This window comes from Haliaeetus albicilla, chromosome 5, assembly GCF_947461875.1.
Source record: "Haliaeetus albicilla chromosome 5, bHalAlb1.1, whole genome shotgun sequence".
Lineage (NCBI taxonomy): Eukaryota > Metazoa > Chordata > Aves > Accipitriformes > Accipitridae > Haliaeetus > Haliaeetus albicilla.
In genome coordinates, this window is record NC_091487.1 from 5,318,194 (window position 1) to 5,343,100 (window position 24,907).

The following is a 24,907-nucleotide window of genomic DNA, read 5'->3' on the forward strand; positions in this document are numbered from 1 at the left end:
GTCAGAGTTCTGGGAAAACCAGCTGAGACAAATGGGATTTGTGACTGTTCAGTGTGTCAGAAAACCAGCTGGAAGGCCACTAAGACTGGCGGAAGCAGGGACTGGAGGTCTTCTGCAAGAAAATAAAGCCTCTCTCACAAAGTTGCAAAATCATGGGAAACAAGATCTGCACAGGGAAATTAGTTCAGCCTATTTTCTTATTTGGGGAAGAAAATTAAACTGATTTTTGAAATAATGAACAAGCTGTCCTATGAGTGGTGGAACCTCATCTGTTTTCCTGTGGAATTGAGCCCCCAGATTCTCCCAGCCCTCCGAACACGACCATCCCTGGGTCCCTGGGTCCCTTTCCCCATGCCAGATGACAGCCAGCACGATGCTAGCGGCCAGGCTGTGCAGACAGCCTGGCCAGCAGCCCCGGTTACAGCCACATTCCTCCTTCCTCACACTGCACACACTGATTTGGGTTTCTCACCCCTGCCCAGCTTTGTATGAAATAGCCATTACTATAATAACATCTTGGACACCTTTGCCTTTCTTTTGAATTTTGACAGGTTCACAAGGCACTGGGGGTATCACAACGGACGTACAGTGCAATCGCATGAAGCTTGGTCCCTTAGATGGACAAGGTGAATACAAGGAGTCACGTCTGCGGCGTATCCAGGCACGCAGGTCCCCACGTGCTTTGGGTGACCAGCTGCATCCAAACTTGTCCTTGGTGGCCCATCCTGGGCCAAGCCCACAGCCCAGTTGTGTGCAGCCAGAGGCAGATCCCTTCAGCAATACTGAACATGTGCGCTTGCAGGATGGGGCAAGGAGAGCCTCATGATAGGGGCCAGAGGGAATGCTCGCTGGACCAAGTGCACTTTTATTCCACTTTATTCCGCTTGGAAGTTCCCTCTGCACCATGTCTAGCTACTGCAGTCATGTTGCTGTAAACGTGGGATATGACCCTGGTCTTCCCCCCTGCAAAAAAAGCCCCCAAGAAGTCATAAAAGGCAGCTTATTCAAGCCACTTACGAACACATAAAAGTAGCATAATCTTCCTTCTTGTGCTCTGCAGGCAGGCATATATCATCAGTGGAAATACTGCCAAACTTCTTGTTTAAATATAGTAGTGGTGCTTATTTGTATTGTTAATGGTCCCCACGAGGACCTGCTTTCCTTACACGGGGATATTGTTTACGATGAAGGGCGGGCTGGCTACTTTGCCATTAAAATTCTGCGCCAGCCCAGCACTGACAATATTGAAGGCTTTGCTAAATGTGTATACACGTAAGTTCATTAAATGGATGCTGACTGTTGTTACACAAGTACAGCAGTTGAGTGCTTTCTGTATTAACCTTATCACCTGATGGGCAAAAGAAAAGGTTTAACTAAAGCTTAGGGCTAATTGAACGGTATTTCAGTATTTTCTTATGTAAAACTGGTTCTGGTCTATTGTTTTTATTTATTTGCAATAACTGTGCTCATTCAAGTTTGTAATGACACTGCCATGGGTGAACAGAATTTGCTTTAAGTATTATTCTCCCTTTTCCTATCTCCTGCTTCCTCTAAACTGTGTCTCTCAGGAGAAAATCTGCAATAAGGTCTAGTAAAAAGACAACTCTCTAAGTACACATCCATTTGGTGGAGATATGTTCTCAAGCTGCGTTTTTAAAATTACTGTAGAAGTTCCTGTTTATTTTCTCTGCCTGCCTTGGGTATTTCCTGTCAGGCTGAGCGCAGAGCATGGAGCTGGAGGAGATAGGAGAGAATAAGCCTCCCCTTGAAAGGTGGGAGGCGTCTCACCATCAAGACACTGCACAAACCATGAGCACTTTCTTTGCTTAGTTGCCACTAGAGTATGCTCTCGTGCTACAAGTTCCAGGGATTTTTTTAAAAATAATATGTGTAGCACAAGGCCGTCTTTCAGATGCTTTCCACTTGCCCTAGTGTGGTTTTTTTTTTCTAAGCAATACTTTTTTTTACTGCTGTTGAGCCCGTCCTCAAGGCTTTGAGAAAGCTTGGAGGGTTGCCGTGCGTCACCCTGCGGCGAGGTGAATCTAACTTGGGTTTGGACAACTCAACTTCCAGAGCACGAATGAAAACAGTCAAAAAATATCTGCCTGGCTCTGACAACCCCAAAAAAAGAGGGTCCGCATGTCTGTCCTGTCTTGGTTGGACCCCTGGGTCACGCCTGGTGAAGAAGGGGGAGTCAAATCTCATGAATTAATAGATTTCTGCTTACAGAAGTAAAATGTAAATGCGCTCTCCAAAGCATTTGTGCCGACATAAAGTGTGTCTGTAATCCTGGCCTTTGAAACGGTGGTAGTTATTCAGCAAGATAAAGGCTGTTGTGAGCCTGCCCTACCATATTACAGCAAAAAGTACTTTGTCACTGGCACCCTAAAAGTTCCAGTTTCTGCATGACAAAGATATAAAACAACTTGCAGGACAATTAAAGAATAGTTTGTCCTTACCATATTATTACCAGCCATTCTTCCACATTTCGATATTCGCCTTTAAATTGCTACCTCCCCCATCAATATAATTGTAATCAGTCACGGTTAACATTTGTCTTTGGATGCCTTTTCCAAGTTAAATACAAAGAAAGAAAAATACCGCAAAGAAAAAAGCCATGCTTCGGATAAAGAGCCTCGCCACCAGCCTGCTTTCACACACAGACTGTGCACTTTGCTGCTAAAATTACATTTTAGCAGCCCCAACGGGTGCGGGAACAATGACCCCTCTCATTACCATAGTGACAATGGCTGGTGGAGGATTGCAACATATCTTTTTCTTCTCCCTGATGAACCTCAGCCAATAACCGCAGAAACCTGCCAACAAGTTGGGTATATTGAAGCACACTTGGTCACCGCAGAGCCAAGTGGTTGCCTTCTGCATGGAAGGCAGCCACATGGGCCCAGCTGTTATTCAGCCGGTGTTTATACCCTCAAAATACCAGTTCCTTCAAGCAACCCGATTAACTTCTGAGTGGGTCGCAACTTCGGCTTCTTTTGCCGTCTCCATACGTACCGGCTGGAGTGTGTAAAAAGGCCTTCCCTAAATTCCCTTGGATACCTTTCTCGGTTTCGACTTGTGCCCTTTTGGCGTTTTTGTGCCGGCTGTTTCAAAAGGGTCCTTCGGCACCAGCTTCTCCAGTCCCCGGAATACGACGCGCGGTCTTTCAGTCGTGTCAGCCCTTGATCCTGCCCTTTTTTTTAATAAACGCAAACCTAATTTTCTAACGCCTCCACTTAGATCTAATCCATAAGGCTGTTTATTACCCTGGTTACCCTCTTCTATACCTTTTTCATTTGTATTCAAAAGCCTCTCTTTAATCTGTCTCAATTCTCCAGGTACAGCCTCGCCGCTCTTTTGTACAATCCCATAATGATTTCTATGGATGCGTTTTAGTCTTCCGTCGATAGGTCTCAGGATGCTATTTGCCTTCATTAACTACTCCCGCAGCGGGAATCGCTGCTTTTAATATTCTATACGCTGACACCTTCAATCCTTTCCTTCACCGGCACCAGGTGTAAACCCCGTTCAGGGCGTAAATCTTTATTACCTGTGCACCGCCACACTCGTACGCGGAGCTGTGAGGCACTTAAAAGACGTTTATTCAAAAGTTGGTGTTTCAGGAGGCCTCGGGCGCGGCCCACCCCAAGGCTCACGGGCACCAAGGCACCCTCGTCCCCCTTCGTGGCAACCCCGGCCGTGTCCCCCTCCTCAGGGTGCTGGGCCCGGTGTCCCGCCCGGCCGCCCACACCGCCGGGTCTCCCCGGGGGCCGGTCCCCCTGAGGGAACGACCCCGGGCGGGCGGGAAAGGCCGAGGCCCGCTGCCGCCCCCTCCGCCGCTCCGCGGTGGTTTCGCCCCGCCCCCCCAGCACCCCCCAGCACCCCCCAGCGTGGTGGTCCCGCCCTGCCGCACGGCCGCCCTCACCGAGGGGCGCGCTCCTCCGCCCCGCCCTCTCCGGCTGTACCAACCGCACTCGGGAGGGGGGAGAGGGAGGAGGAAGAGGGCGGGAGGTGGCGCTGATTCGCCCCACCGAGCCCGCGGCCCTACTTCTTCCCTATCTGAGCGTGTTGATGACGGTCGGTCCCGGGAGGCGGCCCGGCGGGGGGGAGTGGGGAGGCGGGAGATGTGAGATGCTCCCCCCCTGCGGGGTGGTGGAGTGGTACGGCCCGCCCGCCCCGCGCGGCCGAACCCGGAAGACGCGGGCGCGGCGGCGCACATGGGCGCGGGGATCGGGACCGGGACCGGGACCGGGACCGCCGGGGCGCTGGGCGCTGCCGTGGCGGCTCTTTACACGGCCACGCTGCCGCCCACCCTGCCCGGCGGGGATGCGGGTAACGTACCCAGCGCCGCCAGCCCGCCCGCGAGCGGGGGAGGGGCGGCGGGGCACCCCGTGGGGCCGGGGCGTGGGGTCACCCCACCGGGGAGGTGGCACCGTCGGGACCCTCGCCCCGTAGGGGCTGGTGCATCGCGGTCACCCTTCGGGGGTGGGGGGGCTGAGGCCTTAGGGGTTGGTGCATCGTAGTCACCATATAGGGGTGCTCATCCTATAGGGGCTGGTGTATCACTGTCACCCCATAGGGCTGCTGTCACCCCATAGGGTTGCTCACCCTATAGGGGCTGGTGTGTTGCTGTCACCCCATAGGGTTGCTCACTCCATAGGGGCTGGTGTGTTGTTGTCACCCCATAGCGTTGCTCACCCCATAGGGGCTGGTGCGTTGCTGTCACCCCATAGGGTTGCTCACCCCATAGGGTTGCTGTCACCCCATAGGGTTGCTCATTCCATAGGGGGTGGTGTGTTGCTGTCACTCCATAGGGGGTGGTGTGTTGTTGTCACCCCATAGGGTTGCTCACTCCATAGGGGCTGGTGCATCACTGTCACCCCATAGGATTGCTGTCACCCCATAGGATTGCTGTCACCCCATAGGGTTGCTCACCCCATAGGGGCTGGTGTGTTGCTGTCACCCCATAGGGGCTGGTGCGTTGCTGTCACCCCGTAAGGTTGCTCACCCCATAGGGGCTGGTGCGTTGCTGTCACCCCATAGGGTTGCTCACCCCATAGGGTTGCTGTCACCCCATAGGGTTGCTCATTCCATAGGGGCTGGTGTGTTGCTGTCACTCCATAGGGGGTGGTGTGTTGCTGTCACCCCATAGGGTTGCTCACTCCATAGGGGCTGGTGCATCACTGTCACCCCATAAAGTTACTGTCACCCCATAAAGTTGCTGTCACCCCATAAGTCTGCTGTCACCCCATAGGGTTGCACATCCTGCCCCCATAGGGTTGCTCACCCCATAAGGTTGCACTCTCCCCCCCCCATATGCCCTGCAGTCACTCTATGGGGTGCTCACCCCATTGGGGTTGGTGCATTTGAACCTCCCCATAGGGACATTTGCCCCCCAGGCTGGTACATCACAGACACCCTATATTGGGGTGCACCCTCGGGGCTGGGGCACTGCCGTCCCCCCATGGGGTGCTCCCCCCACCGAGCCTGGTGCGTTGCAGTCACATCTCGGGGTGGCTCACCCCCTTGGGGTCAGTGCTGCACGGTCACCCCGTGGGGCTGGAGCCTTCTGGCCACCCCACATTGACCTGATCCTCGCCCCCCGCGTGTTTACTTTGCAGTGAATAGTTTGCCTGTATTTGAGGCTTTCAGCAAAGGATTTGGTCAGGGGCCCTGGCGACGGCGTCAGAAGGCAGATGTGGCGTCAGAAGGCAGATGTGGCGTCAGAAGGCAGATGTGGCGTCAGAAGGCAGATGTGCCATCGTGCCAGATGTGGTATCGCTGCTCAGGCTGTCGCTTTCTCTGGCCTGTGCAGCCACAGCTGATGCAACAGTGAAATCTCCGGATCTGTCTGTCTGGAAGTGCAACTTGCCAACAGTGACAAACTGTCTGATGTTTTGTGTTCCACACTGCCGATCCCACCAGGCGGGACAAAATTCTCCTGCTTGGTCCTTCTGCAGTTTTGCTGGTTTAGTCTGGTCTTGCTTAAAAAGTACCCTGCTTTTGCAGCATGTGTACAGCTGTGATCTGGGGATAGGAGGGCTTGGATTTTCTAGGCGATGCTTTGATTTTTTTTTTTTTTTTTTTTTTTGATGGCGTAGGTACCCAGCATGCTTTCCTTCTTTCGTATCCCAGAAGAGCATTGAGTGGGTCTGTTTAACTCGGTGCCTCTTGGACATCGCTAGTTTTGGATCCAAGCTGTGCATAAAATTCCTTATAAATAAATGGGCTTTTAATGGATGCATATCTTTTTACAGCTTCAGTATGTGTGGAGAGAGAGAGAGAAACATGTTTTAATTACAACTCTTTAAAATTTGCCGTTTGTTTTTGTTTAGAGTTACGTGAAAGACAGTTCTACTTGGGGCAGGATGGTTTTGTCTAGCTGGGTGTAAGGCAGCATGTATTCAGCGTAGCAATTCACAGACAAATGTGAAGTTGTGTGGTGATTCAAGTGGGGGTTATTTGATTTAAAGATAACAGGACGGAGCTGTGTTTTCATTACACCAAGCTCATCCTAGTCAGCTGGCTCTTGGAGATGCAACCTTGTGTTGTCCATTTTCTCCATTCCCATGTTTGGATCAGAGGGACCCAGTTGTCAGAGCTGTATTAAAAGAATTTCTTTTTAAATCCCTTCTCCATAGAGCTCACATCCCGCGCTCCAGACGAGGCGTGCAACCGCACCCTTGCTAGGCTGGCCGGTGTGCACCCTGATGGCTTGTGCTTCTGCTCCCCAGTTTGTAAAAGGGCTGGCTTTGCTCCTTCTGGTTGTATCAGTTAAGACGTGATGATTGATATATTTACAGTTATTACCATTTTGTCTTTTAAAGCACTCGCTGATGGGAGACGTATGTCTATGAATGCGCAGGGTGCCTGTGCTCCAAGCTGTTCGTGCTGCATGAAGCCTTGGGAACCTGGTTTTTAATTGTACTTGAGCTTGGATTTTGCCTCCGGGATGCAAATAACCATTTGCACCCTTTACAAAGTGGGATGTAGGTAGGTTCTCCCAATAAGGTGATGCTGGGATTTGTTCCTTTCTTAATGGGAATTATCCCGGTAGATACAGTGAGCGGCCAAGCAGCACAGGCATGGGTTTGCCCCACTTTCCCAGGGTTATCGTGGTTATTTTATCTCATTTTGGAGGCAGGAGAGGGATTTCTCTTCCCCTAATTTCTGAAGGCATCCTGGTTCTTCCTAGCTCAGCAGCTGCGTGTATAGAAATGCACATGTATACGTGCAGCGTGCGTCACTCCTCTGCTAATAACTTTTGTCAGAGGTATGGAGGACACTACCTAGGCACGTGCTGCAAACAGGGCGCAGCAGGGAGATGCCCGGGGAGTGGCTGGACTGGGGGGCTGGATGCTTTAACAGGCTTCCAGCAACCCACATTAGAGGGAATTCTATTAGAGGAAATCTCTTGGCACGGTGTACCCCCCCACCAGCCCGTGACCTCGCTCCCCATCTCCCCTTGCTGTTTTCTTTTCCTTTTGCATTTTCTTCTAAATCTGCTGCCTGAGTTGCATGTATTTACTGGAGCTGAACAGAGAGGGGCTCGTCCCCAGCACCCTCTCGTGCCTGTCCCAGCCAGCAGCCACCCCATCGCGTTGTGTTAAGACTTTTTTTGGTTATTCTCCTGGTTTCTCATGGCCTGAGCAGCCCACGGGATGCTTCAGCCCTGCCACCTGGCCAGAGTCCCCTGGAAGGTCTCTGCACATCCCTGCTCGAGGCGATTAACTTGCCAGTGCCTGAGCACGGAGCTCAAACTAGTGCCATCAAAAGCACTGAAGCTACTTGTGTGAGTAAAGAGCCGCTTAAGGATTTGCTGTATCTGCTTTCAGGCAGGGAGCCTATTATTTTATTTTTTTTTTAAGCTATCTGTATATTTTTAATTGTTCCTGAAGTTTGCAGTAATCCAAAAATGTAAAAGGCAGTAGGTATTTTCATTGGCAGTTTTCTCGTGTTACTTAGCGTTATAATAAAGAAACGAGAGAAAGAATTCTAATTCGGAAACATCCACAGATGTTAAAACAGCTTAAAAAGGGATCAAATAAACTCAAGTTAAAAGAAAAAAAAAACCGCAAACCTTCCCTCTGATGTTTCAGACATCAGCTCCCAACCTTGCTGGGGATAAATCAGTTTTCAGGCAGCATTGGGCCCATTGCCTGGACACCTTTATTGGGCAATCAAGTTGGACGGTCAGAAACATATTTATACCAAGATTATGCAGGAATAAACTCTTCACCTTGAGCCGGCATCTGAAGATGCTGCAGGTCATTTTCTCTCATGAGAAATATGTTAAAATCGAGTTTGCGGATGCTGTAGTCCTCCTCTGTGTGTTTTGTCATTTAATAATAGCGCTCTGCACTTATATAGCCCTTATCTTCATTTATATAGCCCGTAGAGGCTGTAAGTAATGCCGGGGTATGTGGGTGGGAGATGGAGAATTACCCTTATCTGAAGTGCTGGGTGTTATGTGCTCCTTTTGGTTTTCCCAGTGGAATTCAACAGGCCTGCAGCCTGGGAGCTTATTTTTGCAGGTTTTCTTACTTTTTTTTTTCCTTAATTCTTACGGGGCAAAGTTGTGCTGTTGGCTTTCAAAGCTTGGCAATGGCATCCAACGGTATTTTTTTTTTTTTTTATTTATTTTTTTTCCCCCCAGCTTTCTGGTTGGTTTGTGTCTGTATTGCTTTGGGGTTATTCTTGTCCATGATTTGAACCAACATCATAGCAATGCGCGTGAACTTAATCTTTAGCCATTTTACATGCACCTATTGCTGTATCCCCGAAGGACTTTAATGAAGGTGAAGCCGTGCCCGGCTCGGGAGCAGCATCCCAGCGATGCGATGGGCATCCGCCCTTAGCCGCTGCGCAGAGCGCAGAATTTAGGGTCTCCTTTATTAGCATCATCTTTTGCTGCGTGCAGGGAGATCGATTGCTTCCCAGCCTCACCGTGCCCTGGAAACATCGGAGCTGCTGAACACTAAAGGGCTCAGCTTGGGATGGATGGTTTTCCCGTTGCATCCGCTTTTTCAGGGCTGTCTTGCAATAGGTTGAAACTTTCCTAAAATAGAGTAGCAATAAGAATAGCTGGCGTTTGCAAACGCAGTAAAATCCACATCTGAGAGGCTTTTGTGCAGAAAGCCGTGGGGTTGTCCCCTGGGCATCGCATGGGGCGAGAGCTGTAATTTTAGGGCAGTTGCCAACAGCAGTAGTGGGTTGACTTGCATCTTCCTTTTAAAATATATTGTTTACTGTCATGTCAAGATTTAAAGGTGCCATTTGCACAATCCTCCTCCTTTGCCTTGGATGGTAAGGACGTAATAACGTGCCGAAATTTAAAATATTGTTAATTTAGCATTTAAAGCCAACAGCGCCCTTCGTTTTGCATCTTTACCATCTAACGATGGGACAAAGCTACTGTGACCTTGGCACTTGCAAAATTAGCAGGACCAGTAAGACCAGGCTCCGCAAAATGGGATCACGAAATTTGAGGGAAAGAAGGAAAACCAGCTGTAATTTTTAATTTTGTCGCCCCTTGGTCGTGCCCTTCGTCCCTGAATGTGTTGTGCCTATTGAATATATTTAATATATATTAACGCCGCTCAGGAGCGTTGCAAACTGCTTCAGTGTCAAGTGCTCTAAAAATGTCAAGTATTATTAGCTATTACGCTAACATGGATCTTTTTGTGGCAGTTGTTTGTCGTGGCATAAAATACACATGAAATGCAAAATCTGAATGGTGTTTCTAATGGGAGCGGCTGCTGGATGCGGCATCCGCTGACAGGTAAAAGTGTTACTTGCGAAGCAGATGCTGCAAGAATTGCTTTAGCATCGAGGGAGAGCAGCGTTCCCAAATACGTGGATGCAGATTTGCACGATCACTGATTATATTTTTGCCTCTTTAAAACTATAAAGCTGTGGGTTTTTTTAATGAGAAACAACTGGGTTGTTTAAGAGACAATGCAGCTTAAGCGTTGCAAACTGTAGTGCTTGAAAGTTATTGAGTCAGTTGGTTTTAAATTAAAAATATGCACAAATGTCTGCATTTTGAATATCTCAGGCCATTCTTTACCCGAGCCTACCTATACTTTCACTTATCTGTTCATAAAAGTCTCGCGAAAACATACAAAAGATATTTTGTGCAATGACATCAGAGGGAGAAAATATTCTTAGAAAATTTCATGCTGTTAAATCTCTACAGATTTACAGTTTTATCCAGTCAAATTAATGCAAAACCCCAATGCAAGCATTTGGATTTTGAAAACTTTGGAGGAGTGTCATTTCCTAATAGTAATTATTGGTTTTACATTATTTTTTCACAGGGGAGCTGATCACAGCCGCATATGAGCTTGGAGTAAGTATTAGTTTTATTGTTTAATCAATGCTCTCATTAACAGTTTTAGGAATTAAGGAAGTTTAATTAAGCATGGAGTAAAGTAGATTAATTTATTTTCAAACCACAGTTTTTACTAACTTATAAGTACAGCACGCGACAATTTACTTCAAGTTTTAAATCCAATTAAACTAAATTATAAAGCAAAGGCTTTACTGTATATACAGTAGCTGGCTTATTATCAACCCAAATTTTGTATAAGCTGGGGAGAATAAAATAAATCGGGTTAACAATTTTAATAAGTTTTATTATTTAATAAACTTTATTATGGTGCATGATCCCTTTAGGCAAGACCTTAGGACTGTCAGCGCGGTGGTAATCCGATAGCAGTGTGGTCTTTCAACTTGCTAACCAATAAAATAGTTGAGAAGCCGCTTTTTTTAAAAAAAAAAAAACAAAAAACAAAAAAACAACAGCCTTTTGAATGACCCTAATATACTGTGAACCCAAACAAGGAGCCCTTTAAGGCACGCTAATGAAACGTGGCACCTCCTTTTCTCGCCGCCTCATTATTATGGGCGAGGCGTGGAGCCAAATCCACTAAGGAAAAATATTTGCGGAGTTAAAAATTGGTACGAAAGGCTGGGTCGGGGAGAGGCGCTGCTCAGAGAAACCCCCCCCCTCCGGGCTCCTGCTGCCGGACCCCGCCGTGCCGCTCTCCTTTTGATTTCGTAGAATTTCCCTTCTTTTCAACCCCCGTATCGATCTTGTCCGTAGGTCGCCCACCCTCCCGGCTACCCCCTGTTCACGCTGCTGGCCAAACTGGCCACGGGGCTGCTGCCCGTCGGCTCCCCCGCCTACCGAGTCAACCTCCTCTGCGGCTTGTTGGGAGCGGCTGCTGCCTCTTTGCTTTTTTACACGGTTTTCAGGTAAAGTCATTGGGGGTGTTTTCTCGTTGGCGTGATGCTGGCAGGGCGCTTCCCCGTCGGCTCGGGACGTTTCCGAAGGTTCCCGCTGTCCCCTCTGGCCTTCGGACTAGCGTTTCCCCCCTTCCCTCTCCAGCTGTAATTAGTTCCTCTGATTAACCTAACAGCGGTTTAATCTGAATTTGACCTTCTTTCCTGCACAAAAGGTCCCTCTTTTCTTTTTTTCTTTCTGTTAAGTAATAATAACAGTTATAATAGAAAGTGCACCTTTCCCTTACACAGACGTGACAGGTTGTTCGGGCTCATTATCACAAATCACCGCTCGGTTTAACTAACCAGAACTAATGAAGTTTGTCGTTCTCGAAAGATGCAGATGGTCTGTTTAAATTAACAGGATGAGCTTCACCTATCGGGGAAAACCGTGAACCCGGTTTAATCGCAGCGGCTCCCGGCGGAGGCGGATGGGCAGTTGCCTGCCGGTGGTACCCGAGGACCGGGGCGAGCATCGGCGCCGGCCGCCTTCCCCCGGCGGAGGTGCTGCCGGGGACCGGCTGGATCCCATCCGTTTTTCTCCGGACCTCTAACCTTGGGAGAAAAAAGGGAACAATCGGGATGCGCACGTGGTTTGGGGGGTTTTGTTAACCCCGCTCGTCTTTGATGTGGGAGTTCTGGCTGCTCTTAACCTCAGCCTGACCCATATTTGAGAGGATTATCGCAACCCGTACAAACAATTTCTGATGTTCTTTTGCAGGGAAAATAGGGCACGTTTTGAGGCTGCAAACAGCGGAATCTGAAACGATATCGGGGCGCTTTCTTGCCGAGATTAGTTTGACAAAAGCCCTTTTCTCCCATCCGCTTCCAGAGCCGCGTCGCCCCTCGGGGAAACCTTCCCAGAGAGCGAGAGCAACCTAGACATAAAAGCAGGAATAAATGGGGGGGGCAGATCCTGCATAGCCCGAGAGCCCTGAGCTCACTTAAACTTCGGTCCGTGGCGTCCGTCTGTCCGGGTGCATCTTCCTCTGCTGAAGAGGAGTTGCTTTTTGCCCATTGCCTTTCACGTAGCAGTGCATCAGCTCCCAAGCACACCTACTGGAATTGCTTAAGTAATTCCTTGATGTTTCTATAGGCATTTAAAGCGATTGCTTTTACTGTTGAGTAATACATGTAATTAAGTCGGCGTTATTTAATTTAATATCCTGTATTTTAGAGCGTATTTGGGGAGCTGGAAGCGGCGCTGCCCTCCCGTGCACAGTGCCAGGCGCAGCGTCAGAGCACGACTCGTTTTGATTATATTAAAAACTCCTGCAAGGAGTTGCTAAAGGTTTTGAATATTGGGTTCTGATTTTTTTTTTTAATTATGGTTATTCCCGTTATTACAGTTACTGTGAAGATCTGCCCCGCTTTTTAGTTCTAACTCCAACGTGACAGTTCCTTACGTGCCCGTTTTGTGCATATGAAATGATGCGATCGTTGCTTTAGAGAAATAAGAATATGGGAGGGAAATGACAGGCTAAGTTTGGGAATTATTTTTATTCTTCTAGAGGTTTAATTTTTTTTGTTGTTGTTTAATTGGATTTGGAAGATGTTGCTTCTGTCAAATTTAAAACTTGCGCAGAAGAACGGAAAACCTGGAACTGAGAAATGACAGAAACTATTAGGACTTACAGAAAATTACTTCATAGATACAAGGCACTGACAGGATCAGTTATTCAGCCTAGCAGCGATTGATTTTTTTGAAATTAATTGTAAGGTATCGTGGGTCAGTTTTATTTCTGAATGACAATGTTATATTTTTCCTTTCAAGCGCCTTAAGATTCATTTATTTTTTACGACATTCATTTAGCAAAGAAAAGTTTTTTCTCTCCCTTACCATCTAGTTTTTTAAAAAAAAAAATCTTTCAGAAAATGTTTACTGGCACCGACTGCGTGAAAGCCGTAACTATCTGAAGGCGACGTGTTTTGGTTTTAACCGGGCTTGTCCGTACTCACAAAGGATCTAAACCGGTCTATCAAATCCCCCCGCATTTTTGTTTAGCTGATGGGGTGACCCCCGCGAGGTACCAGAGGAAAAATAAGCACCTGCTCCTCTTGCCGCATGAAATGTGGATGTTAATATGAAAATATGTAGATGTTAGGAATACAAATAATTGATGAAGTACACATCCTTCGGGAGCAACACGGTTCAAGTGGCAAATCTCTCTCCTCAAACAATAGCCACCCTTCAGCGGGGAGGAAGCCATCTCTATGGTAATGGGGCTGATGCTGCCCTATTGATCGAGTGGAAGAAGACATTATACAATGTCAGTTGGGTTGTTACAATTTCATTTGTCGTCTGACCTGAACTTAACCTCTAAAACCTTTCTTTTCTCCCCACCAGCCGGGCAGGCTCGCCGTTTACCCTCGCGGGGTTTTTCCGTGCCTCCCAGCATCCCTGTACAGTAAATCTCTCCCTTTTTTACCCATTGACTCATTTTGTTTAAGAGGCATTTCCCGAGTTTATTCCTTAGCAGGTCGGGACAATTTCTTTTACTGCTTAAGGAAAGAGTCATCGTTCCCTCCGTGGCTGGGTGGTGTTTGGGATGTTTGGTGTGTGCAGGATTAGGATCGCATTTATTCCTTAAACAGATTTCTTCTCTGCCAGGTGATGGCTGGCGGGATGCTTCACACAGACACCGCCGGGTTGATGGGAAGCAACCCCAACATCTTGTTTGTTTATATATTATAATATAATATATTATATTATTCATTTTGGTTTTTTTTTTAAGCCCGGACTGTGCTTCTTAAAACAAAGTTATGTCAAACTGCATTGATGCAAAGAGCTCTTTTGTCAGTAATCCAGACTATCGCCGAACGAGTGCTTTACTCTATTGAATTAGTTCTCAAATATGGTTTTTTCCCCTCTCTGCACAGTCTTAATAAATTGCTTGTAATTATCGTAAAATGGCATTTACAAAGAGTTTTCTCGGACTGCTTGTAACTGAAGCAAATAATTCATCTTTGCTTTGAAAGACGGGGGGAGCTGCTTTATGTTTTTAGGACGCAGCAAGTGCGGCTATAGGATTGTTTCTTTAAACAACTATTTATTTGTTTTACTGTGGGAGGCAAAGCATAGCAAGTTTACAAAGTAAACCAATTATCTTCTTATAATATGATTGCCAAAGTGTCATTTTCTGCACAGATGATGCATTCTTTGCATTCTCTATTGCAAAGAGAAATACGATGCTTTCCCCTTCCTTAAGTGCATTTTTTTTTCGGTGTATACCTTTCATAGCTTGGCTGTTTTGCTGTATCTAAATATACAAAGTTAATTTATTGTGGGGGCAGTAGCAGGGGAGAACGTGTCATTGCCCAAGTACTTCTAGTAAGTTTTTGCCAGCTTTATTCTGGCAGAGTTGCATATGGGTTTTTGAAAAGGGGGAAAATGTTGCATTAAATTAAGCAGTTCATGTCTCTTTGGTTTTCTGTTCTGGGTATCATGTTAAGTTTTGGACTTTTATATATGTGTATATATATTAATATAAATATTCCCTGCCTCTTAAACCTTCCAGGCAACACGCTATGGATGTATATGAAAGCTGGAGCCAACTCTTCTCCCACTGCCAAAAAAAAGAAGCGTTACGCATGTTTCATAATGAAATCATCAAAATGATTTGATCATTTTGAAATCATCAAGGTGTTTTGGACATGGCACTTGACCATTGTGGTGGCCCTGAGGTTTCTTGCGCCCGTGATGTGTGTCCTGGAGCTCTCATGAGAAGGTCCCTGAGAAGGACCAGGCGCGTTGGAGCACCGATGGGCGCGCGATGGGTCACCTTCGTGGTCCTCCCCAGAGGGACTTCATGGCTGATGCTCCCCTAAAACTAACTGGTGCTGGGAAACGTTGTCTGCTGCCTGCGACGAGTGGGGAAATACTCCGTGTCCCTCGGGTGTGTGGCTTTGCTGGAGCAGGAGTCATCCCCAAATAGTTTGACTCCTTTTTTTGGGGCATGGTTTGGGGAAGATGGAGGGATAAGAGAGGAGCTCTCCCACCTGGTGTGCCGGTGCCCCCTCGGCCATCATGGGAAATTAAAATATTGGGCTTTGGGGAAGGTGGAATCTCCTTAGAGGGCATATTTGGATTTTTCCAGATTACAGATTATCATAGATTATCGCTGTTGTAGCACAGCACGAAGATCTGGGCTGTTTGAAAAGCAGCTGTGCTTAGTAACAAGTAGTTACGAAGTTTTAGGAGGGAGAGAAGAAAGGAAGGTGCTCAAGTATTAATTTGCTTTCAGAAGAATATCTACCGTGACCTCTGGCTAATTGATCGTATATATATTATATTTTTCCCCTTGTCCCCATAATAAACCAGCACTGAGTTCAGTCTGTTTGAAGACGTTACCAAATCTGTTCATTTGCATTTTGCTCTAAAGTAGGCACATTAGGCTGCAATAACTTTGCTTCGTTTTGAAGGGGCGGGGGGAAAAAGCAGGGCAAAAAACTCTTTTTTTTTTTTTTTTTTTTAAAGACTGAAGAGTCTTTTCTGACAGCTAGTCAGAGTTAGAATTAGTTCAAGGAAATGTTAATAATGCACTGCCTGGCTTAATCCCTTTGATATCACCAGGTATCCTCCTGTTCATGGGTTAATTGCTTTAAAAGCGGAGGCAATATTCTGAGCGGTGGGCCGCTTCACCTTTTCACAGCTGTTACCATTGAGTGACAACTAAATCCCATGTGTAAGATGAGGAAGAGCTCAATCTCCAATTGGGAGAAAATTTATGTAAACCGCAATCCCTTCAGAATGTGCGGAAGTCACAGACTTTCTTGATTTACTCTGCTTTTCCCAGAAAGCTCCATTGTTCCCTTCCCTAAGTCCCATCAACCCTTTGTAGCAGAATATCACAGCGGCGGCAGATAGCTTGAAATATATAAATGCTATCATAGCTCTGATTAATAGCGGCGCTTATGAGTCAAGTCTGATAACGGAGCAGCTCTCCACTCAATTTCAGATACCGCTAATGGAATCTGTCTCCTGCAATTGTAATGTGAGAAGGGCTAATTTGCCATGGAGCTTGGAGCTGTCACCAGCCGGGGATTGGGGGGTCAGATGGGAGCTGCCAGGTTTTTGCCCTGCAGCTTGTATCTCTCGCTTTGAATAGCGCAGCCCCCTGCCTGCCAGGGAGCTGATAGGCCGCCGGGGGGTTTATGCCACTCCGTACAATAGCGAAGGGCTGCATGGGCTGACTTGGTAATTGTGAAGCCAGCTCATTTTTATTTTATTTTATTCTATTTTTTTTTTTTTACTTTTTTTTTTTTTTTTTTTCTGCGGCTGCATAATTTCTAATAAGGGGTTTTAACAAATGTCAGATTAGGAAAAGTTTCTGCAATTACAAAAAAAAAAAACCCCAACTTATAAAACATTTAAATAGCTCAAGTCGGTTCCTACCGAGGGTTGGGGTTTTGGAAGTAGGCACCGGTTATTACGGGCGCCCGGGATAAAGGCGTACCTATTTTCTAGGGATTGTGAATCAAATAATGGGTCTAACTGATATACCCTTTCTGCTTGCAAAGACACTGGGAGAGAAGTTCTCCTTTTTAATGGCTGGAAGCACAGTTTTTACAACTCGCTCTTTAGCAAGGTGTGAGTGCGGGGTGATATTTATTAAAGCAGCGCAGCCCTATATGCATTTTATCGATCTGTCGCGAGTTGTTCCACTCGTTGAATAGCTTGACGTGGAGGTGTTGAATTTAATTACCAGAATTTGATGGGAGGGGGCTGCTGCAGGCAGGGTCCGCTCCGGCACGGTGGTGGGCGTCCAGGAACGCGCGAGGTTTGAGGTCGGCGAGTCCCGTTCCTCCTGAAGTCCCATTGACGCGAAGGAGAAGGCGGTCGGTTATAACCAAAGTACCCGTTTTGGGGTTTTTTTTGATGGCGGTCCTGCCCGTTTGCTTGGTTTCTGTTCTCTCCTTGTGGCCATGAAGGCTCGAGCAGGAGAGGCGAGCCAAGCCGTGCTCTCCTACCTCCTCCTCCGGCGCCGGGAGCGGAGGCTGCGGGCAGGGCTTAAGTGGCTATTCAGCTCCAGGTCCTTGAGGAAGAATAAAATCTGGTTTGCTATTCCCTGTAGTACCTGTGCTGGCTCTTCAGCGCTGAGAGCAAGAGAAACTGCCTTTTGTCCATCGAGTGGTTGTGACTGAGAGGCAGGCAAACCCAGAGGGATTGGGGTTTTTGGGGATAATTATTATTACTTAGGTCCTAAGCTCGTGTTTGGATTTTTATTTGTGTTTTATTTTTAAATGGTTTTTCTATTTCAGCACCAATGCACATGCCCACTTAAAATTTATCTGTGGAAAGCTTGGTTGTTGAGTCTTCTAAGTCCCATGCTTTTTAGCCTACATCAAAAAAATTTATTTTTTTTTTTTTAATAAATCAAAAAAGTGAAACCTCTTAAGTTAAATTCAGAACATTAAATCTACAATGCACTGGTCTGTTATACCGTGAAATAAAAATACATTGAAGGGATATATCTTTGCTACTGCAAAGCGAAGTCACAGCATTGCAGAGGCAGAAGTTGCTGGTGATGTACCTGGAGCCTGTGCAAATGTACAAGGAACCACCAACATCAGGGTCATCATCTGCAGGTGCAGGGAGAGACTAAAATTAAAAAAAATCCATTCATTAGTTTATTAGTGGAGATTTTAAAAAGCGGGAGAGTTTTTTCTTATTCCGTTGACTAAAAAAAAAAAAAAAGATGTGAGGCTGAGATCTGCTACCTGTAAAGTTTTGGAGGGAACAGAAGGCAGAAATAATTGCCTTATTTCATTAGGTACAGATAGGTGTTTCCAGTGTTTAATACATCAGCTTCAAATATAAAACATTCTGATTATCTTACTTTTCTTCTTTATGAATCCAGTGCACTGAAGATTTCATTTAATGAAAATATTTTAATTAAATTCCAGTTCCCATACCAATCATTTAATAAGTTTTTGCAAATTATTAAATATAAAATGTCTGCCATTATTTTCTAAATAAAAAGTAAAGACACTGATCGAGTTCTTTAATGCGTATAGATGTAACCTGTGCTTTTGGCTAACAAAAAGTTTTACCAAACTTAGAGGAGAGGCTAAATTTTAAATCACAAACTGACATGTTTTAGTGACTGCCACCAAATGAGAAGCTAAAAAGTGTAATTGCAAAACCAGATTAAAATAACTAATTTCAGTTTTCCCAGTTGTTCCTGCAAACTCTTAATAAAAACCCTGTGGCTAAAATATTCCTGATTAAAGCAAGTTTCTGCTGCCTGTGTCCTTGAAGCTGAGGCCCAGCCACACATTCTTTCACGTGGGTGCCTGAAAAGGAAAACAAAAATAATAATAATTTTTTTTTCCAGTCTTTTCCTTTTATGTTTAGGGATGCCATGGGAAAATATTTCTCACAAAGGACTGTGTGACCTCTCCTTTGCTGACTGTTTCTGTCCCTTCCGAGTGCGTTTTCAGATGATGGGAATTTCTGCCCATGTTCAGAAGATTATAGTCCGTCGACTGATAGGAAGGGACCTTCTTCCCCCTTGTTTTATCTTGATGAAGTGCTCCATGTGCTTTCAGCAGGTCTTGCCCCAAACCAGTTATTTTGCAAAATCAGAGATACAAGCTGTTCCCTTGGCTTTTCCTCCACGTAAGATAAACAAGCGCAGAAGGCAGCTTTTATTCAAGCTCGGTGCTTCAGTCCTTCTCAAAGTGGGCCGGCGGTGGCAGCTGTAATACCCCTGGAAGAAGTTACGAAGACTCTCCCACTCTTGCGTTGGCTGCAAATGTTTTCTTCTTTCATGAGCTGATTTCTGTGTGCCATGGCTGTTCCGATGGCAGGGTATTACTACTCTGAATGCTCTCTTCTAGGTGACCCAGCCTTCTTCTCCAAGAGACAGTCCTTACCTAGCCCAAGCCCGCAATCCCCTCTCCACTGGACAGAGCCTTATAGCAGGGCTTTGCCCACCTTTTATTCTTTTTAAAGCCCATCTTCTTGAGGGAGTCACTGCAAGGTAGCTTTATGCCTACACCGTGTTGACAGATGAACACCGTCTGGTTATTACCATTGCCACGGCTTCGTTTTTGGCAACCCATTGATCCTCTTGTTCCAGTCATCTGTTCTTTCTCATACCGGTTCCAAAGACTAGGGGAAACGTGCTGGCTTTGGGAGAGCGGGAAGCTACCCTCCCTGCTCCCCAGAAGCAGTGGGATAAAGCCCTCCTAGATGTTGCTTTTACATGAGGCCAGTTGAGGATCCAGCCATCATGGGTCTTCGCCGTGTTTTATGTAGCACCTCAACTGTGCGTATTTGAAAAATGCGTTCAGACAGAAGCGTGTGTAGAAGTCACGTGAGGATAAATCTCTGCTGCGCTCTGTTCTGGAGCCCTGATGTGCTGTCAAAAGGACAGACAGTGTTAAACAAACAAAAGGTGTTTTCAGGAAAAAACCCAACTGTTTCCCAACCACAGTGCACCTGCAAGCCTCCAGCCAGTGTAGATGGAAGAGTGTGGGTCTCCAGGCTGGGTGGAAGAGACTGGAGTCTGTGTGTTTGCTTCTTGTCCAGCAAGGCTTCACTGCAGGAATTATTTGCAGTGTCTGTGTCAGACCTGGTGTTTGATTTTGGTGAGGCATGTGTCTGTGTACCACGAGAAAACCCCTTCTTACCTTCCACACAAATGGCTTCTTGGTCTTGTTCCCTCTCTGTCTCAACACTGGTAGTTGGGTTATGGAGCTTTTGGGAAGTCTCCTTTACCTCTTGTGTTAACCTTCTTCCACAACATACTCTGTCTTAACCACAAAAATGCTGTCTATGCCTGTAATTAAAGCAGCCATTATCTTCTGGCTTCCTAACGTCCTGCTTCCTTATGCAATATGTTGTAGATTGCACTGTCCTCCTTTGCAAACCTTTTCATCCTCTTTCTTGGCTTCAAGCTTCTTGACCTCGGGTCCAGAGTTCTGCCCCATCCCTTTGCTCTTTCAATTCTTCCCGTCTCTATTTTACTGTTATCTTTGTGCCTTTTCTGTTCTTTCATCTCTTTCTGCCTTACCTGACTAAACACCCACCAGTGTCTTTCCCACCTTGAAATTCTTCTTTGGTCCAAAGCGTTGTAGGTGGCTGACCTGTGTTGTCCATGCCTGAGCTGCTTTGTCACCTCCTTGGACAGTGTGTGGGTTTGGGGGCCCATCTTGGTGCCAAGGCAAGAGAGACACAGCACAGTGTCACTCTGTGCTGGAGAAGTCCAAGAGGCTGCCAGATGGCAGAGTGCAGTGGTGCATGGAGATCCTTGTGTCGATCAAAATGAGCAGTATAACATTAGCCCAGCCACAAGGTAGGGTTGATTTAATTTGGCCCCAGCATCGTGCTGGTATAGTTGCATGGGATTCATTTCTGCTTGTCCTGCTGGTGCTACTTTGCACTGTGAACTGTTGCATTGGGTGGACCTGCTGGACGTGTTTGGGTTTTTTCTGCCAGGTGGTCTTCATCCTCATCTGGAGATACCTGCTCTGATTGTTCCACTTCCAAGGGTGTTTCCTTCTGGATCAGCAAACTTGTAAATCTGTCACTTCCATTGCTGGTAACAGAATTGGCAAAATCTCTTGGTCTCCAGCTTGCATTTCCTAAAGCTACTGTCTTGATGTTCTTCAAGAATGCAAGACATTTCCATTTGATTTTTTAGCAGCTAGTATACTTGTAGGAGCTTGGTGCTCCATGCATGCAACATGCTTTCACAAAGTCAGCTTAGCAGCCTGGCTTTCCCACGAGTTTCACAGGGAACGAAAGGCAACGCCGGCTCTGTTGACAAGGAGATCTTAGTGCTGGATCCTGACCCTGCACTGCTCGGTGAGCAGAGGTGTCCTCTGTCCCACATAGCTGGGATAAGTCTTTAAGCTTTGGGTTGAGTAGCTTTTGCTTAAGCCTTATTTCATAAAACTTGAATCGCAGGTTTGAGACTTTTTATCAAGAGGATGGGATTTCTTTCATCTCATTTGAACTCTAATGATACGCTTGAGTCTTTTCTGGGAAAGACAAGGAGAATTGGTAAATGATTGGGACATTTGCCTAAAATGCTGCTTTTCATCCAAAGGTTTTCAGGAAGGTTGTTTTACCTTTTTTTACCTTATTTCCCTGCAAGGATTTCAAAGGGATTTATGAAGTTGTTTCTTTATAACTAAAAGTTTGTGCTGTTTAAAGGGTTTAGTCAAAACTTAGGGATGTTGTGTAGTGAGGTTTGTGTGTTGGGGGATCTCTGGGCTTTTGAATACACATGGCCCTGCTGCCCTTTCCTGGTATTTTTCTTTAGGAGCAGAAACCACTCCTGGCTAGGTTCCTGCAAACTCCATCTCATCTTTCCTTTTTCTGTTATGGGTGCCACATCTTTCTAGTAACAGGGAGGAGGAGAGAACAACCAGAGCCCTTGAAGCTGAGAACCTTGCCAGACAGGTTGTGTGTGTCCCCTCTCCCTTGGAGGAGATGGACTTGGGGCTGCTGGGCTGGCTTGGTAGCAGAACTGACAGAGCAGCCTTCATGCCTGTGAATGTCTTTTCTATATGCAGCTGTGTGATTTTGAAGTGTTATATTAATGCAGTGAGTGACAGGTCTTGCCTTGGGAGAATTTCATGCCAAATACCCGAGCCTGTGTTGAACCACAGTGAAGTTTAGACGTTGGAAGAGTCCACCACGGTGGCATGCGTTAGTGAGCACAACAGTGGATACTAGCAGTTTGCCTGATTTCCTGCAGAAGAGGTTCCATGTCACCTTTCTTCAAAAGCTCATAGGGTACTTTGCAGACACAGATTTGGTCTGAAACGGTCCCACCTGCTGTCAGTTGAGAATTTTCAGACTTTTCTTTCCCCTTCCATTGATTTTTCAAGACCCCTTCCTACAATCTTGATGCTGAAGCTCTGTGTCACCCTGAGCTTGTCTCGGTCTGACCTCGGACACCTGAGAGTTGGGTTTTTTTTCCCTTCTGTTAACTGAACTGCCTTACTTCTTGCCCTCCAGCTACCTCCCGCAGCTGCAGATCTCAAAATGCTTTACAAAGGAGACAAAAATCCTTAGTCCTATTTTGCAGGTACCTGGGGCAACAGGAGCAGAGTGGCTTGTCCCAGACCACCCAGCACGTCTGATGTTGGTGGCAGGAGGAGGAACAGAGACCTGCTCTTCCCAAGCCCTCATCCCAGTCCTCTCCTCCCCACAAACACTGCTTCCCATTTTTAATGGATTAAAAATTCCCGTTCTGATTGCACAAGCCCTTCTTTGACATCTACAGAAAGAGGTTGGCTGTACGGAGGTCGTTTTGGGAAGGTGGAAAGAAAGCATAACTAATGAGAGGAGCCCTTGCTAGGGAGTGCTCTGCCAGCAGCTCCCTCACCTCTCTTCTTAGGGGCTGTAGATTTTGTTTATTTGGTCTCCATTTATCTCAGAGTTACGTGAGGAACCCCATAAGCAAGTCCTATGTGGACGGCCACTCTCCGATCTCTGATGGGCAGAACAAGCCACCTGGGGACTTTGGCTGTGCTAGAGGATAGGGCCAGTATTTAGGAGCAAATTACACGGGTAGCTTGATGAAAAAATTGGCTAGCTTATCATCATTTTGCTTTAAACCTCCTGGAAACATTAGGACTAAATGGAAGTGTGAGTACCTGGGGTGGGACTAGAAAAATACCCGATTTGTGGTAGAGCCTGGCTTAGTCTCACAGTGGGACGGTGAATTTCTGGAGAGGAGCTTTGATCGTAGCCGCAGCTATTTCTGTCTTTGGATAAGGCGTAATTGAGCTGGTTGTGGTGCCCTACGTGGCATCTTTTCAGGGTGACTTCCTGAAGGGGAGACCTTCCATGCGGGCAGAGCCAGAGCCGCCCCCGATGCGACTGGGTGGGAAGAGCCACTATTGCAGAGCAGGCATAATAGGTTTCCCGGGCTAAATCCCACCTCGTGGGCTCCCCGCGCCGGCTGCAGCATCCAGCCAAGTTGGGCAAGCGGCTCTGTGGGGAGCGTGTGCCATAATCCCGTCCGGGAGTCGCAGAGGTGCCTGGCTTTCGGGCTCGCGGCCATCCCAACGGCGGGTGCTTCACCCGCTCCCTCCTGCTCGCTGGAGCTGACACCCGTTTTCCCCGCTCCCGATCCCGGCGGACACCTCTCCCTGCTGGGACCATGGGTGCCGCAATCCTCACCTACCCCCGAGACACTAAACATCCCCCCTCGGGAAAGCTCTGCTAATGCTGTCCATCGTGAATAGCTCTAATCCACTCTTTATTCAGCACCCTGATGAATTTAAGGCTGCACCCTTGCTGGCGTCTCCTCCAGTGGAGAGTATCCCGTTAGAGGCGTGAATCCCTGGCTCGGTGTACCAGGACCCGCCGGGCCATCGCTCATCGGGGTTTCTGAACCAAATTCAATACTGGAAGTTTTCACGGCGCTTGCGAGAAGAAGCCGACTCTTTGGTGTTGGGTGGCTTGCAAATAGACAGGGCTGGCTAACGCCTGTTCTTCCTAATTGCAATTCTTTGCAAAGAAATTATTGGGAAGATATTAACCATATAATGTTTTGGCAGGGTGCTGGGTGGCAGTCATCATTTCTGCTGCTACAGTATGTTAAAAAAAAATTAAAAAAAGAAGGACAATAAAGTAGGCTTTTTTGTTGGAAAAGAAGATTTCATGTTATCTGTGTTTGCAGGCTTTCTGGCTCATATGCTGGAGGAATCCTTGCTGCGGGGGTGTTTTCATTTTCTCGTCTAACATGGCAGTGGTCCATCGCGGCGGAGGTTTTTAGCTTAAACAATCTGTTTGTGGGGCTGCTGATGGCTCTCACCGCGCATTTTGAGGAGGCATCCACTGCAAAAGAGAGATCAAAGGTAAAACATCTCAAGCAAAGTGAATAGTTCTTTTTTTTTTTTCAATTAGTTATTACGCAGCTGTTTAATTTCCTATTCATTTAGTGCTGTTTTAGTTTTGTTTAAATAAAGAAGGCCAAATTTTGGGACTTGGTTCAGCACCTGTGCTGGCTGGTGTCCATCCCTGACCTACCTGGATGTTCAAAAGTGCCAAACACTGAAAAACGCGTCCACCTTGCTTAAGGGTTGAGTTGGGACCTGTTGGATGGGTTTGGGGTTGGTTTGTTTAATACACACAGGGTGGAAACAGGAAAAGCAAAATCATTTTCATCTCAATGTTTTAGTGTAAAGTTTGGTTTCCTGCATCAAAGACTCAAACTAGGCTGTTCAAGTTTTTGTTTTCAGAACTGATATTTTTCCTTGGGGTAAATAGATATATTTTACAGAAAACTTCATCTAGTTAGAAACCCAGGATTTTACTGAAAAACTGAAATAACCGAATTTTCAATCAGTTCTTCTTTTGAAATTAAATGTGCCCCTAAAATAATGGCATTGTTAAATACAGAGACTTTACATTTCATGCTATATTCTCTACTTTATAAACAGACTAGGCAGCCAAATGATATTTTTACTCAGCAGTCTTGTTCTTTCTACTTCTATTTGCCTGAACATCTGATCTCTTCTCCTCTCACAGACTTGCCTGCTGTGATTCCTGTAAATTGTGTGAATAAAAGGATTTTTGCCGGGCTAGGCTAGAATTTCAGGAGTCCGCAGTGGTAGTTTACTCAGCTTCGTGAGTTCTCAAATAACATGTTTT

At 46.5% G+C, this 24,907-nt stretch overlaps 1 protein-coding gene across 3 annotated transcripts in view; it reads left to right on the forward strand.

Moving 5' to 3' along the window:
* Nucleotides 1-4,152: 4,152 nt before the first annotated feature.
* TMEM260 (transmembrane protein 260) overlaps nucleotides 4,153-24,907 on the forward strand; it is a 35,016-nt gene continuing 14,261 nt past the window's right edge. The window contains exons 1-4 of one of the 3 annotated variants that reach the window (XR_011324594.1): nucleotides 4,153-4,332; nucleotides 10,320-10,351; nucleotides 11,108-11,259; nucleotides 23,934-24,111. Coding sequence is in view for 2 of the 3 variants with exons in the window: in XM_069783131.1 (XP_069639232.1) it covers nucleotides 4,218-4,332; nucleotides 10,320-10,351; nucleotides 11,108-11,259; nucleotides 23,934-24,111 (477 nt within the window). In the remaining variant the exon portion in view is untranslated. The remainder of the gene's footprint in view (nucleotides 4,333-10,319; nucleotides 10,352-11,107; nucleotides 11,260-23,933; nucleotides 24,112-24,907) is intronic. The other 2 variants (XM_069783131.1, XM_069783132.1) reach the window with 2 other exon arrangements.